Source organism: Chaetura pelagica, unplaced genomic scaffold (genome assembly GCF_000747805.2).
Source record: "Chaetura pelagica isolate M959 unplaced genomic scaffold, ChaPel_1.0 scaffold213, whole genome shotgun sequence".
Lineage (NCBI taxonomy): Eukaryota > Metazoa > Chordata > Aves > Apodiformes > Apodidae > Chaetura > Chaetura pelagica.
Window position 1 is genome coordinate 936321 of NW_009952597.1, and position 16089 is coordinate 952409.

Sequence of the window (16089 nt, forward strand, 5' to 3'; positions counted from 1 at the left end):
GAATGCTTCTGCCAATGTATCACAGGAGGAGCTTGTCTCTATTTCCACCTCTTTGTTAGACATTGATGATGCATGTGCAGCTTCAGTCTGTTCTTACTAGTCTTTGCATGAAGGGGCAGGGGATAAAGGAGTGTATAGAAATACATGAGCCAGCCTTGAACTAGGTGGCTCTAAAGGACTGACAGCAGAGTAGCCATGGTAGTAGCTCACTCACCCTAACTTACCAGCCACCTGGAGAAGATCAGCTCAGCTTTGCAGGGCTCTGAAGTGCTGTGGCCAAGGCCTTGGTAATTTGTTAAGCACTGGGAAGTATCTGCTTCTCAGCTGCTCTGTAACTGGCCTGAAGTACAGAGTGTTCCTGGTGAAGCTGAGAGGCAGAGCTCATTAAGTAAAGCTTCTTTCTTATTTTTTTCGTGCTTATTGTGGTTTTTTTGCTCACAGAAATGTGCTCTGGTGACAAGGGTGGGTTTTTTTTAGGGAAGAGAAGATTGAAGATGGTATTTTTTAAGCCTTATTTTTTGTTCCCAACCCCACTCTTGCCACTGCTGAAGGACTGAGTATTGCAGATTAGAAGTGCATGGGTGAAATGGATGGAGGCCTTTTTGCCTCTCCTATTAATGTGTGCTTCTCTCTTTTGTTTAGGATCACCAGTCAGTGCCCAGCCAGTGATTATGGCTGTTCCTCCCCGACCATCTACTCTGGTGGCAAAACCAGTTGCATACATGCCAGCATCAATAGTGACTTCTCAACAGCCTTCATGTCATGCCATTCACGTTGTTCAACAAGCTCCCACTGTTACAATGGTCCGAGTTGTGACCTCCTCTGCAAACTCCGCCAATGGGTACATCCTCACGAATCAGGGCCCAGCGGGAGGAGCTCATGAAGCTGCAGGAGCAGTACTGGACTTAGCTGGTGACCACCGAGGTAGCTTTTCACCTCCCATGCTACTCTGCTACGAAGGCTTGGGGGTGGAGTGGCTGGTCAAACACTCTATCTCTCACTGGGTGCTTAGCCCTTAATAAAATCTGTTACTCCAGATAAAACTTGAACTAAGTAAGAGCTCATCCATTTGATGTCTCTACCAGTCAGCTGGACACCTGTGCTCCCTTGTCTCCTGTGGGGCACAAGTCTAACAGACTTTGGAGGCTGAAGAAACATGCAGTGCTTGAAATATTTATGTTATCCCCAGGATCAATATTATGCCTGTGTAATAGTCAACTGGATAGGCTATGGAAATGTGTGCTTTTCGTAGCCAAAAGAGGTGGCCTGGGAAAAGCTGAAGCTCTCTGCTTCAGGATGGCCTTTTAAACAAATGATTGAGCCCTTCTTTTCTGCAGGCCTGGATTCCTAGAGGAAAGCGTGTGCTTCTGGAAGTGCAGGCAGTGCCCCATTAAAGCAATCTTCAAAAACCAGTTTCAACAAAGGCCTCTCTTTTCCTAAGCTGGAAATTCCAGCCTTGGGGGATTTAGTGAGTTAAATGTTCTCTTGCTGTGATCCAGGCAACGCCTTGTCTGCTCCCCATTGCAGAAGGGCTTAGTGCTGCAAAAGAGATGTGTGCTGTACCAGAAGCAGCACTGGCTACTCTGATTGCTTTTATGTGGGCAGTGGGGCAATAGTTCTTCTCTAAGGGAAAGAAAAAAAAAAAATAATCACAAAGGCCTTCCCCTACAGCAATAGCAAGACCACTGGCATTTTTAGTTCAGCACTGGTTATCCTGTTTGAGTTTCACTTGCATTCTCTAGAAATTCCTGTTTCAATCCCATACGTGTTCCTGAAGAGCTAACAGTTGCAGCTCCCTATCTGTCCCCTGCTCCCTTATTTCATTCACTTGTTCTTGCTGTTGCTTATTCTTTCCCTGCTTGTCTCTTACTCCCGTTCATCTCCTTTTCTAGTCTCTCCCTTTGTTTTTCCTGGTTGCTCCATTTTCGTTCCTAATCTCCCTTTCCTTGCCTCTTCCTGCTTCCCATCTACCTGCCTGCAGGTCTCAGCTCAGTGCTTATGGCCCATCTAACTCCAGTCTTGTTGTCTCCTGCTGTTAAAGTGGGAGAAGCTGTCTCTTCCTGCAGGACTAATGAGTTGTGCTTCCTGCTTACCTGCTTTGCTTTGAGTCCCACAGAGCCCCTGGAAGAGAGGACTGGCTCTCCTCTTCTGCATGCCCAGCAGGAGGCTGTCATGTATCTGTTAAATCTGCTGAATTGAACCCTTACGTGTCCTGGGCAGTGAGAGAAGTGGTTAACTGCTCTCAAACAGTTATCTCTATCCAGGAATTCAGACCTCACATTTTTTTTCCTCCTTGTTTCTTCCCGTATTTCCACAGCTGGCAAAAGCTTGCAGCTGTGGGACAACCTCTCTGTAAATCAACCTCTGTCCAGGCCTGACAGCAAGCTGTTGCAGACTTTTGGCTCCAGGCATTGTTGGAGATCTTAATGTCTTCTCCTGCAGTGTGGTATTGAGAGTCAGGCCAATTTGCCTGTAATTACAAAGCAGGGTACAGGATTAGCAGTGACTGCTGTCCATATCACAGCTGTAATGTGCCAGTAAGGGAGATAATGCCTTCTCAGGACAAGGGGTCAAGTTTATAATCTTGATTTTTGTTTTATTTTTGGTTGGGTGGCTTATACAGTAAGAAAAATGTTCCTAATATTGATAGTGTATGTGCAGTAGGGAAAATTCTAGTGTTTTAAATGTTCATCCCTGACCTCTGATATGTTTCAAAATAAGTATTTCAGGGGGACTAATCTTCCCTGTTCTTATGTCCCTGATGGTCATGTTCTTCCCCTCATGGGCAGGGTGAATGAACCTTCTCAGAGCTGAGTACACTGTATGAATCAGCCTGCAGAAAGTGTGTGTGTGGAGAGCCTCATCCTGCCTAAAGAGTTCTGGGCACACCATGAGCCCTCTAGCAATATTCTCAGCTTTTTGGAGACCAAATATGTTACTTTTGTGACAAGTCACTTTATATTTTGTGTTTTCAGACGTGTAAGCCTGGGGTGTGTGTCCCTGCTAAAATGTTAATGAGAATAAAGCCAGGGCAGGGAGTGATTGTTGTCTCTTCTGCTTTTAACAGGCATGGATGAAAAGCCAACGATCGCCTTTGCCACCATCCCCACAGCCAGCCGTGTTATTCAGACTGTGGCCAGTCAGATGGCACAGGGTGTCCCAGGACAGACAGTCACCATCCTTCAGCAGGCAGCTCCAGTGGCCATCGGGCAGCACCAGCTCCCGGTGCGGGCAGTCACTCAGAACGGGAAACACGCCGTCCCCGCCAACAGCATCGCCAGTGCTGCCTGTGGTAGGCTCCAGTACCTTTGCTCTCTGGTGTTGGGTTGTTCCCTGAGATTAGCCCTTAGGTTGTAAAGCTGTAAGTGCTGCCTTCGTTATATATCAGGTTATTCCATGTGTCCTATTCCAAAGCTATTCCAACTCCTCAGCTCCTGTGGCTGTAAATGTCAGTGGTGGATCCTCCTGTCCCCATCCATTTGCTCCCTTTGCCTGGTGGAAAAGTTCTGCCATCTACTAGTGCACCTGAATAGTCCAGTGTCTTTCCTTTGTCCTTGGCTATGCGTTTATTACTACTCATACCCTCTACCTCTTGAGTGTTACTTGTGGAAAGTGTTAGTGATTCCTGTGTAGAACCTGTTTCCATTTGTTTCCCTCTGACAAACAGCTTTGCTTCCAGCACGCCAAATAATAAAATTTCCACGGTGCTCTTTAGATCTTGTGAAATATGACTCCACAGAGTATTAAGAAAATAACATACTTCCCCATCTTAAGGGCTTAGAGCTCGAGAGAAATAAGATCTATTTCATCAGGTGAATGACTAAATTTTTTTATATATACAGGATGTGTTCTAGTCATTTCTCAAGCCAGATCTTTTAAATCCCATACCAGCCATGTTTCAGCAGCCTCCTCTTATTGCTTGCTCAGCACCTCATGGTTTGTCCAGTTAAGGATGATGATGAGATGGTAATATCCAGATTTCTTACAGCCCTTTTGAACAAGATGTGAAGCACCTCTGCTGTCCCAGACTGGGGCTTATGGGGAGTTTGAAATGAAGAGCAGTGGTGGCAGTTTTGATGGCTTTCATGAAGCAAAGTAGGAATGTTTCTGCTGAATTTTTTTCTGCATCTATTTGCAGTATCAGCTCATTTGCAATTGAATTGCAAGAATCTTATTGGAGCAGTGAAAAAATGATAGCAGTAGGGTTTCTATAAAACTAGGATATTAAGATATTAAATAGATCAGATAGGTAGACTTGTTACTGCCCAGCAGTGGTGTTTGTCTAATGCAGAATCAGACAGGTTTTTATTTAACATTTTGTTTTAAGATATACTAATCTCATCAAAACCTTTCTAGCTCTGTCATCAGACTGAAAGGTACACTAGTTGCATCTGAATGTCTTCTGTAAGTGGTAGTGAATATTCTGGTTGACGAGAGAGCATGAGTCTCCTGACTCTTGCCTGCACAAAGTTAACTTATTTTCATCTACATGGCTTAGGCTCTGTAAGTCACTGAACTGTAATTGTTAACTGCCCTCATCCTCGCTCTATATTTTTTTCCCCTACATCCTCTTGATACCTTAAAACCTTCTTCTCATGCCTTGGTAGAAGTTGCTGGGCTTTGAGGACCCTTATTCTGTTTGCTTTGTTTATTTATCCTAGTGCTCCTTTTTTGATGCACTTAGCAGTGAACACACCACTAATGTTCTGTCATTCCATCCTTTGCAACTCAGGCTGGAGGGCAGAGGATGTGCTGTCTCCTGAGTCCCCTTTGGCTGCCTCTCCGATTGATGCAGAGGCCAAAAAACTGCATGTGTTTTGTGTTCCAAGCAGTGTTGTGTGCCAAAGCCAGTGTGTAAGCACATTCTCTGTCTGGAACTAGGAATTGTAGACATTTTTACCGAGGGTTGCTACTTAAGTCGTCTCTTTTCTCACCACTTTTATTGATGGGAGGGTGAGAGCTTTTGTTAGGCCTGGAATACAAGACTGGGAGTCAGAAATTCCTGCATTCTGGTGGGAATGCATTTGGTTGTCTTGGGTGAGTTCTTTCCTGCCCCTTTTCCAAGTGAGATGTCAGTACACTCAAGATTTGGATTGTTAGCTCATTTCCCAACCGACTGACTGTTCTTCCTGAGCAAGCAGGGCTAAGAAGGACCCTCTAAATTGAAGGCAAAACACAGAGATGGTGGAGCTGCCAAGAAGTTCTGATTATAGGTGGCCAGAGAACAACCTCTCAAAGAGGAGATGTGCTCTTATTTTAACAGGGGATTGGCCCTCCCCTTCTGGACATGAATGCTTGGCTGGCAATGTCTTGTTTGACCATGGAAAGGATAGGATGAAGGAAGTTGTCCCATGAAAGGGGTTGTTAGCAGTTGGATGAACATGCCAGCCTTTGTCTCTCCCTCTTCCCCCACAATCCCAGTTATGTGCAGGCATTAGAAAACAGACTTGATTCCGTGCCAGCTATCACATTTGGCTGTGACGCTTTGTTTTCTGGAATAGCAAACACTGGTGCTGCTTCATCACAGTAACTATTTCTCTCTCTTGTCCAACTTCCCAGCTCTCACAAATCCATTGCAGCTCCTCGCAGCCCAGGCCAGCTCATCCACTCCTGTTGTAGTCAGCCGGGTGTGCGAGACAGGGACCGAGGAGACAGCAGCAGCCTCTTCCAGTGAGCCTGAAGTCAAAAGACCCCGGATAGAAGAGCCCAGTGGAGCAGTCTCAGCCCAAACTGGAGTCATCACGTCTACCGTGCCACAAGGACAGGCAACCAGTGAATGAAGCAGCGGTGGGAGGAGCTGGAGTGATGCGGGGTGGGCACGGGATGGCAGGAGCCCTAAAGCAGCTCTGAAAGAAAACAAACCACAACTGTAACACCTGAAACCATGGTGGATTAAGAGCTCTTTTTAAAGTCAGATTTTTAAATGGGAGGTCAACAGCCCTTAAAATCTAAAGGTGTGCCAAAAAGAGTGGAAAACCCCTTCCAAGTACCCATATCTGGAACTCTGTTCTGTCTTTACCTATGGGATTTATTTTTCTTTTTTTTAAAAAAAAAAAAAAAATCAAAAAAAAATACAGACAACTGATTGTATGACTGCTGGGATATTTTTACTGTCTTTTCCCCTTTTGGCTCCAAGGGGATGGGATTTGCAGTTCAGCATCTAAAGGAATGTAACACAAATACAGTCTGCTCCCTGGAAAGAAAAACTCCTCATTTTCTATGCCTTAATACTGTGCTTCTGAGAGCTTTGAACCATAGGACCATTTTAAAAAGACCACCTAAGGCAATCAAATGCTGAAAGATGGGTGCAGTGTCTCACAACAACAGCATTAAAGAAACATGGTACCAAGTTTAAAGAAAAGGCAAACAATTTTGTTTTTTAAAACAAAAAAAATCTGCATATGAATGAATGTTTATTTATGTGGGGATCCAGGAGGAAGAGTTGCAGGGCTCAACCACCTGGATTTCCAGATGCAATTTCTCTCCATTCCCTCTGAGGGAAAGTAAGATGACAGAGGAACTGTATTGATTTGATCCCTGTAAAGATATTAAAAACAAAGGGTTTTGTACCTTCAATGATTTCTTACAATTATTCATCCCTTGCTCTGGACAACAGCCAAAGTATCTTGATGACTGAGGATCACATGGGGAAGGGTGTCTCAAAAAGGTTCTGGGTGCATTTGGTCACATCTTGTGGTAGAGCACCAGGTGTTCAGAATAGCACTGTAGGTGAAGGCATTGCCATGGTCTCTGTGAAAAAAATATTGATTGGTCTTCTGCAGTAAAACAGTCTGCCTTCACCTGCTGTTGGTACTGTAGTTCTCAGCTAGATGGATGATGATTGAGAGGCCAGGGCTGGGTAGGAGTCTGTCCTTGCCCCTCTGCCATGGCTGACAGCAAAGCTTCTGTGTTGTTCTTCTGAGAGGGAAGTTGAGAGCTGGGGTGAGAGGCAGCAGAGCTCACCCAGTGTGCAGTACAGATTCTCTAAGTGTGTAGAGACCAGGGCAAATGAGGCCTTTGATTTTCCATTTGGCAAAGGTCACTGGAGGTCTTATACAAGCTTGCCAAAAGGAATTTGGAGGTTTCCTTTCACTGCCTGGCTCCCTCTCCCATCTCTCCTCCCTTGAGGACCATTTAGGTTGGCCAGTAGGAGAAAGCTTTTATTCAAACTGTGTTCCAGGTTCTTCATGTACTGCAGTTACCTCTTAGGAGCGAAGCAGATTGGAGTCACCTCAGCCTTGTGGAGTGGTGGGTGTGTGCGATGCCTTGTGACTGGCAAAGAAATCAACCTCTGTGTAGCATCTAGCTAACCCCTTTGGTTTTATGCCTGTTTGCAGTCCCCTTGGGTAACATGTCTTCTGGCAGCACAGCAGAGATCTCTTAATTTAGAAAATGTTATGGCTTTGGTAATGGCAAAAGAGACATAAGAGGGATGGGCTGTGCCTTTGGTAGGTTGTTACCCTCCCTGGACTGATTTATTGTCAGGTTGCTGTCTCACACAGCCTGACAGTGCTATCACAGAGCAGAAATGCAAACCGCCTGCATAAACAGGTTGCAAGAAGATTTCCCCAACTGATTTATTGTCAGGTTGCTGTCTCGCACTGACAGTGCTATCACAGAGCAGAAAGGCAAACCCCCTGCATAAACAGGTTGCAAGAAGATTTCCCCAATGAGCAGTAAATGATGCTGTCAGTATGTCCATGGGGATTAGGGGGGGAGGCACAACCACTCTGTGTCTGCTGGAATTTGGGAAGGGGGAGGAAATCCACAAGGTAACAGCTGGCATCACTTGTTCCCTTCTAACTTTCCTTTCTCTCTGCCAAATCCTATCCAATAGCTAAGTCCCACAACTTGAACAAAACCCAGCCATGTTTTAGTCTCAAGCCAATTGTTTTGTGAGAAATATTTCTGGAAGAAGGGAAGGATTTCTTGGTCTCGTGATTTGTGGTTATGTCCTGCAGTTCGAGACACACCAAGTGTTAAGGACAGTTCATTTCTCTGCAGTTTGGCTTCCATAATTTAGGTGTGTGCCTTTAGTGACAAGTTACTAGATTGGATTTTAGTGTTTTGAAATGATTTTGTGAAGGAGGATTGTTACAGACCACAAAGTAATGGAAGCAGGCCGGCCTCCAGCTGTCAGTTTTCCTGCTAGGAAGACTAGGTGAGGCACAGTGGAAAAGCACAGGGATTAGCTCTGTTTTCTGTAGCCTTTTCAAAGCCAGAATTCAATCAACTGGACTTGAAGGAAGAATGCAGAAGTGAGAGTGCAGCATAGTTCCTCCATGATTAATCATGACGTTGGGGTGGCTGCTGGTTTGGATACAGACACAGCCCCAGAACAGCCCTGGGCTGGGGAGCTTTCCTGGAGCTGAGGAGTCTTTAGGTTTGCAGTATGTTGAGTGAGTCAGTGCAAGATGAGCAACCACCACAATACTGTTCAGGATGTGACGCTGCTTTTTGTTGTTGTTGTTTTTGATTGAAAGTTTCATGGTTTTTTCCCTATTGCTGCTTTTCTGTTGCAAAGTCTAAATAATCAGGCCCTAAACTTCTCTAAACTGGTCCAGCACCATGGAAATACATTAGCTGAGGGACAGTGTTTTCATACACCAGCTGCTGCTTTAAAGATACCTCTTGAAAGTCTATCCTCAGGTTGCACATATGGATCTGCCTCCTCAGTATTTAGAACAGAAAAACACACTTTCACTTTTCCTTTTATGGCTCCCAGTGCCTGCTGGTTAAACTGCAAGTTGAGGATAAACAGTATCTTTGATCTGCTTAAGGTGTCTGGAACTTGCCAGTTCATCTTATCAGGGGATTTTTCCTTTATCATTCTGCTGCATCCCCCTGCTACTGTAGGAGGCAGCTGTGCCACTTGAAAATTGTATTTTTTGGTAGGTTTCTCTGTAGTTGCCTATATCATTGCCTGTTACCAGGTGAAATAACAGATCTTCCTAAATCCTGTTGAGAGCTGTGGAAAAATGTGGTCCTCTTCCGGAATACATGAGGTGTGGACATCTTGTTTCAGGCCTTCAGATTAATTCTTTCAACACACTGCTCAGTCTGGAGGACAGCACCACTCTTCTTGCAGATCAGTCCTGATTCCCCACACTTTCAGTTTTGAGCACTGCAGAGGAATGAAAATGAGTGTGATGGTAGAATTAAGCCTTCAGCTAGAAAGAAAATGTTATCTTAATGGCTAAATGCAGTACTCAGCTCACTTTAAATTGATTGTCTAACTTGCTTTTATTGTCTGAAAAGTTACATCTCATGTCCTCACTTATATTGTCTGAGGGAGGTTTGATGGGGAGCAGAGTAGGAGGCTTCATTGCATCTTCTGCTGTCAGTATCACAAAGATCAAGGCATATTGAATATTTAACCTGTGCAAACTTAGGCTTGGGAAAACTTTAAAGCTGAGTTCTTAATGTGTGAATTCACTTTTCACCACCCCCTATTGATTTATTCTTTTTTCTATCTTAGGCAATGACAGACTAATTGTACTTAGCAGTCACTTTATAGTCACCTCAGTTTGCAAAAGCTGAATGCAGCTGGTTTTGATTTTATTCCACTGAAATTCCTTAGTTATTCTTTTGTCTTGACCTTGGCTCTTGTGGCACAGAAAACGTTTTACAGTGAGATCAATTTAATCTGATTTAGTGATAACATAACAGTGCTGAGCACAGAACTGAAGTCCATTATTAGCTCATATATTCTTTTCAACTCCCTTTTCTTCCCATATTCCTCCCTCCCCCATCCCATTAGTGCTGCCCCTGTAACCTACCTACCCAGTTGTTTTTATCCAGTGATGGGAGCAACACCATGCATCAAGCTCTGCCCAAGGACTCAAGGATGAAAATACCTGTGGGATACATGGAGCTCCAGAACTGGTTGAGAAAGGTCAATTTGGTCACCCTTTGATGTTCATGCTGTGTTTTAGACATGTTACAGTTGGGTGTAGCTTGTTCAGGAGTGTGTTTTCAGAGACATGTTAAAGCTTTGGAAGAGGAAGGAAATAGTTAATTAACCTGGTTTTCTCAGTCTCTTTTTGTGCAGCCCATGCTCAAGCTCCGAAGGCATCAGGTGGAAGGTCCCTGTCTGTCTTTTACTGGGGACCCCAAAACTAGGCTCAGTACTACAGGTATGATCTGATCTGATAAATACTGGATGAAGTGGAAAAAAAAAATCACCTTGGCCTGCTAGCTGTGCATGTGCCAGTGCAGCCCAGTATCTGGTTGTCTCTTGCTACAAGACAAGTGGAAGTGTAAGAAACAAGAGTCACAAAGTGAACTGGAAATATTCAGGATTGCATTTGTGCATCTGCAACCATCCTGTCCCCTTCCTCCAAGGGAAGCTCCAGACTGGGTCTTGGAGCTTTTTGAACAGGAGGCAGCACTGAAGGATCCTGGTCACTTCTAAAAATGTCTGTGATTTACCTTACCAACTGGTAGTTTGAAGCCAATATGGAATTTGCTTTGAGTTTCTCCCCTGATGAAAAATCTTTCAGGTTTTTATGTCCTGCTGCTAATAAGTTGGACTAGGGCATTAAGAATGAACTTCTAAAGGAACATAACTAGCTTCATAATTTTGCCCTTCCTGTGCACTGAGCTCTTGAGCTTGCAAATGCCATCCTGCAGCAAACAATCTGGCTTCCCTTGCCATCCAGTGTCTCAGGCAGCTCCTGTTTCTGCTCCCCATCATAGGGTTTTTTTTTCCTCATCCCCCTCTTTTTGTAGTTGTTTTTGTCAACCCCAGAGTCCTTTAATCCAACTCCTAATTTAATGCCATTGCTTGAAGGTCTACATCTGGTGAGAATCTGTCTGTTAGGTTGCAGTTACACAACAGATTGTTCAGTTGTGTAACTTTCTGTTTTCTTCTGGGTGAAAACTTGTGCCAAAGCTGCTACTACTATAGCATACACTACTGTTGTCAAGTGTAGCTCACAATGGAGCCAGCTGTGCTGCAGGAAACAGTTACACTACAGGATCATGTGGATTGCTGGAAATGGTGGGAGTGGGAAGTGAAGCTTTCTTGCATTTTGATCTGGACCTGATCAAAAGGTAGCAGTGACTTGGTGCTGGAGCTCCTCTCTCTGCCACTGCCCATCTGCTGCTTGTCTGCCAGGTGTTCAACCAGCATCTCTGCTAGGTGGGTGTTTTGTAGGACAGCATGTGTGTTAGTGGACATACACATAGCTAATAATCGGTGGGGAATACCTGGCTGTGATGAGATTTCTCTCTTAGGTTGTGTTTCACAGGGCAGGAACACAGCACTTTGGACTGAGCAAGACATTTTGAAAAAATACTTGGTTTTCTTGGAGCACTATATTTAAATTCCAAATTTCTAGTTGACTTTTAACTTTTGTACTTATATGTTCAGAAAATTCTTTTGATACCTTTCCAATTTACTGAATTAAAACCCTTCAGAATATGTGGCTGGTCCTCCCCTTGTGTGTAACTTGGAAGTTTCAGAGCTTGAGGGTAGTTGTGCTCAAGGTAGAAGAAACTATTTACAGTTCATGGGTGGCAGCTAAGGAAGAAACCCTTTAATTTTTTTTTTTTTTTTTTTTCCTCATCCCCCTCTTTTTGTAGTTGTTTTTGTCAACCCCAGAGTCCTTTAATCCAACTCCTAATTTAATGCCATTGCTTGAAGGTCTACATCTGGTGAGAATCTGTCTGTTAGGTTGCAGTTACACAACAGATTGTTCAGTTGTGTAACTTTCTGTTTTCTTCTGGGTGAAAACTTGTGCCAAAGCTGCTACTACTATAGCATACACTACTGTTGTCAAGTGTAGCTCACAATGGAGCCAGCTGTGCTGCAGGAAACAGTTACACTACAGGATCATGTGGATTGCTGGAAATGGTGGGAGTGGGAAGTGAAGCTTTCTTGCATTTTGATCTGGACCTGATCAAAAGGTAGCAGTGACTTGGTGCTGGAGCTCCTCTCTCTGCCACTGCCCATCTGCTGCTTGTCTGCCAGGTGTTCAACCAGCATCTCTGCTAGGTGGGTGTTTTGTAGGACAGCATGTGTGTTTGTGGACATACACGTAGCTAATAATCAGTGGGGAATACCTGGCTGTGATGAGATTTCTCTCTTAGGTTGTGTTTCACAGGGCAGGAACACAGCACTTTGGACTGAGCAAGACATTTTGAAAAAATACTTGGTTTTCTTGGAGCACTATATTTAAATTCCAAATTTCTAGTTGACTTTTAACCTTTGTACTTACATGTTCAGAAAATTCTTTTGATACCTTTCCAATTTACTGAATTAAAACCCTTCAGAATATGTGGCTGGTCCTCCCCTTGTGTGTAACTTGGAAGTTTCAGAGCTTTGAGGGTAGTGTGCTCAAGGTAGAAGAAACTATTTACAGTTCATGGGTGGCAGCTAAGGAAGAAACCCTTTAATTTTTTTTTTTTCTCAGAGAATATTAAATTAGATCTGTGTAAACATGAAATTTATATTTATTGTGTGTGTGAGTGTGTGTGTGTATATATATAAATGGTCCATGACTATTTCTTTCTCTTAAATGGTACTTTACACAACTTTTATATAGTGTTGGTAAATTCCTGCACCAGGCACTGATTCTAAAAGAATGATGCACCTATTGTAACAAATGTGGGCAGCCAGCAGAAGCAGCTTTACTTCAGTGATTGTTTTCATTCCTCTCACAGAGCAGAAGAGATGACCTGGTACTTTAATCTACCTAGGGTAGGAGCCTTGCTTCTGCCTTGTCACACTTCCAGCAACCCCAGTCCGTGGTGCTTTTCTGGCAAGAAATTCCCCAAAAAGCACTAATGAAAGCTGAAATCCTTTCTCACCTCAGGTTATCTTTAGATGTGGTGTCGGGGTTCTTTACAGATTCTGCTTGAAGTAATGGGACCTCATTTCTAACAGAGGAGGTGGATGGAGGGTGCTGTGAGGTTGAGGAATTCCTGTCTGTCTTGTCAGGTGGCTAAGCCAACACCAGGGCACTATGAAATGGTTTCTTTTCCTGTGTGATTATATTATTCTCCTTTTATGATGCTTCTTTTTCTTCATGGGGCATGAGGTCTGTATATCCCCCTAAAAACAAATGCCTAAGTGTTTTTCTAAGGTTCCCATTCACAGGGATTAGATTTTACCAAACTGGCCAAATTTCAGTCATGGTTTTTACTCTACAAGGATGGCTAAATTCACAGAGGTGCATGTTTTGACCCCCCTGAGCCTTTTTGACAATCTTAAAAGCAGGTGATACTTCCTAATTCAAATTACTCTTCCAGAAGTAGAAATTCCTTTCTCTGCAAGGACCTGAGTGAATGCTTCACCCTGGTTTCTGCTGTGACTGCCCAGTGGTCTGGCTTTGATCCTTCAGGGAGGACAGGATTGGTGGTAAGAACAGTGACCAGGATAGGAGCAGTGAAAGGCAACAGCTTTCCTCCTCAGCAGGATTGAGAAAACCAGACTTGCCCTTAGGGCTTGGTTCCTGCTTTGTGTCTGCCCCTGAGTGAAGCAGTGCACCCAGTGTCCCAGCCCTTGGCACCTTTGCCATGATCTAGGCCTTTCAGTCCTGCTTCTACCCCACCTCAGTTTCACTTAAAGCAGTCTGAAAGCAGCCTTCCTTAAAGCTAAGGCCAACGTTGAGGAGAAATGTCTGTTGACTGAAGAAAAATGAGGTTTAAATGGAGCAGAAAAAGAGAGATTTCCTTCTGTTTCCCTGCCTTGCTGCTAAAAGTCTGGAGTAGAACATCCTAATGTTCTGCTGATTTATGTGCTGCTCTTTCAAGGTGGACAGGCTGCTAAGTAGGCAAGTTGGCTCTGAATTGCTGTGAACCTCAACTTTTTGTTTGTTTGTTTTTCCTCCCCCAAATGGTCATGATGTGGAAGGAGGGAACCAGGGTATTGTTTGTAAGATCTTTTTAAGGGAAAAGAAAAATTTCATTCAAATATACAGAAACCAGAATGGCTTTAAAATACAAAAATCTTAGCAGACCATATATTTATTGCCTTGGGTTCTGGAAATGCCATTTGGACCGGGATGAGACTGGCCTCATCCAGCCTGCCAGCCACCCTCTGCCTAGCCAAAAAGATCATTTAGGATCCTGTACCTGTATCCAAAGGGCTGTTTCAAAACTGTTTAGGGATAAATCAAAAGGTGGATGTGAGCAGTGGATGGTAAAGCTGGAAATTCAGATCCAACTCTTTTGCTTTAAACAAAAAAAAGAATTCAGAGAAATCTGAATCTCCCCCTGTTCTGCGGATCTGCAATCCCACCAAGTCTTCAGGTCAAGGCTGCAGTGGGACAAGGACCTGAAATACCTCAACAGCTTGACAGAAGTGTTCTGCTAGAAAGATCTGGAGGATCCCTTTATCCCTTTCACCAAGATTTGGCACTTAAAGATGGGGATGGATGGGGGAACAAAAGCCATGCCTGCATTTCAGTTCCTGGTGTTGCCTGTACCAGACACCTCCAGCCAGATGGTTTGGGCTTTGTGGATATTTTTTATTTACAGCCGATATCAAAAGTATTTTTTGTGACTTGTTCTCATGATCAGTGCTTTTTTAAAAGCAGGTGTGTATCCCAAGAAGGGAAAGCTCCATCTGGGGCAATGGATCATCATCTTGATCAGCACTGCTCCTCTGCAACGCTCACTGCCCAGGCAGCTCCCCCGAGGGCTGAGCGAGTGTCCTGGGCTGCTGAGGAGGCTGCTGCTCCCCAGGGGAGCCAGCACAGAAGAGCATCCGAGGAGCAGGACCTGCATTTCCACATCAAATGGGATACAGTGGTTTGGTTTAGGTGTTTTTTTTTAATACGGAGCCATACTTTTTTTTTTTTTAAGTAATTTGAGATCTGAATGTGATTTCTAATGTATCGAGAACGTTAATATTTTAAAGCTATAACAAAGTTTTAAATTTCTACCTTTTTTTTTTTTTTTTCATTTATTTTAACTGTTCTGTTACCTTAATTTGATGTATGTGGTTGGGGAATGTTGCTTCTCCTCTTAGTATTTGTTTCTATAACCAGAAATAAAATTATATATGAAAGAGAAAATGCCCTGAAATCGATTTGCTGCTGTTGAATGACACTTCAGGGTGGTATTGTAGGGGGGTTGAGAGCCCTGCAGCAGTTGGTGTTTGCACACTCTGCCCCTTCTGCCAGTGTGAGGGGACAGAGGGGTTTAGTATTTTTTTCCTTTTGTTATTTTCATGATGGCTGAGGACCTTGCACTGTGCCAGAGTTCACAGATACCCAACTTCTGATCCCTTCTCAGTTATTTGGGGAGCTGCTCACTTGCAGGAGAGTGAACATATGTCTGTCTGTGTGTTTGAGATCCCTAATGCTTCACGTGGGAATTGCAGACTGTTCCTTCAGCTCCAGCCTTCACTTTGTCATGAAGTGAAGCGTTGTTATTTTGAAAGATAAATGGTGAGTGTATTTCCCTATGGCTTATAATCATTTTATTTAAGCATGTGAGGGCAGAAAAATATTTATCCACCTTCCTTGGAGTTAGATTTCTCCTGCCTTGTCCTTCTAAGGGGGGTATGATTTAAGTCATTCTGCATCTGTTTTGCCTGGAAGGCAGTGTGAGCTCCAAAATTGAATAGGAATCTCTTTTAAGACCCCAGTAGATTAAAATACCTGTATTTTACTAACTAGTGTTTTGAAAGACACATATTTAACATGGTGTAGCAAGAGATTCAGTCAACATTGCCCTGTCTGTGGCTCCCCACGTGCCTCGGGAGTTTCCTGATGCGGGCAGGGGAAAAGGTGAGCAGGGACAAGTGGGGATGCTCATCAGCGGTCAGGAGGGGACGTTTGCCAGGGGGAGATGTTGGTGCCTTCACCTGTGGGAAGCTCTGAAGGCACCTGCGGAGCCGCCACTTGTCCCTTTGTGGAACGCGGGGGCTCCGAACGGGTCACGGGAAGGTGAAGGCACCTGCTGCTGCTGCTCAGGGGGAAACAACAGCACCGTGGCCTCGAAAGAGAGCAATGAGCAGGCACTAGACAGGACTTGGCCATCACCCCCTGCCCCGGGCAGGACCGGAGACCCCCGGAACCTTCGTGCAGCGGGAACCTGGTGCAGCCGGAACCTGGTGCAGCAGCACCGCGTCCCCCG

General features: G+C 44.3%; 1 protein-coding gene across 1 annotated transcript in view; it reads left to right on the plus strand.

Annotated features, from left to right (window-relative positions):
• The window catches only part of FOXK1 (forkhead box K1), a 39831-nt gene extending 33742 nt beyond the window's left edge, over positions 1-6089 (plus strand). The window contains exons 8-10 of the mRNA XM_009993716.1: positions 643-924; positions 3068-3292; positions 5560-6089. Of these exons, the coding sequence (XP_009992018.1) occupies positions 643-924; positions 3068-3292; positions 5560-5780 (728 nt within the window). The 3' untranslated portion in view covers positions 5781-6089. The remainder of the gene's footprint in view (positions 1-642; positions 925-3067; positions 3293-5559) is intronic.
• Positions 6090-16089: the final 10000 nt, after the last annotated feature.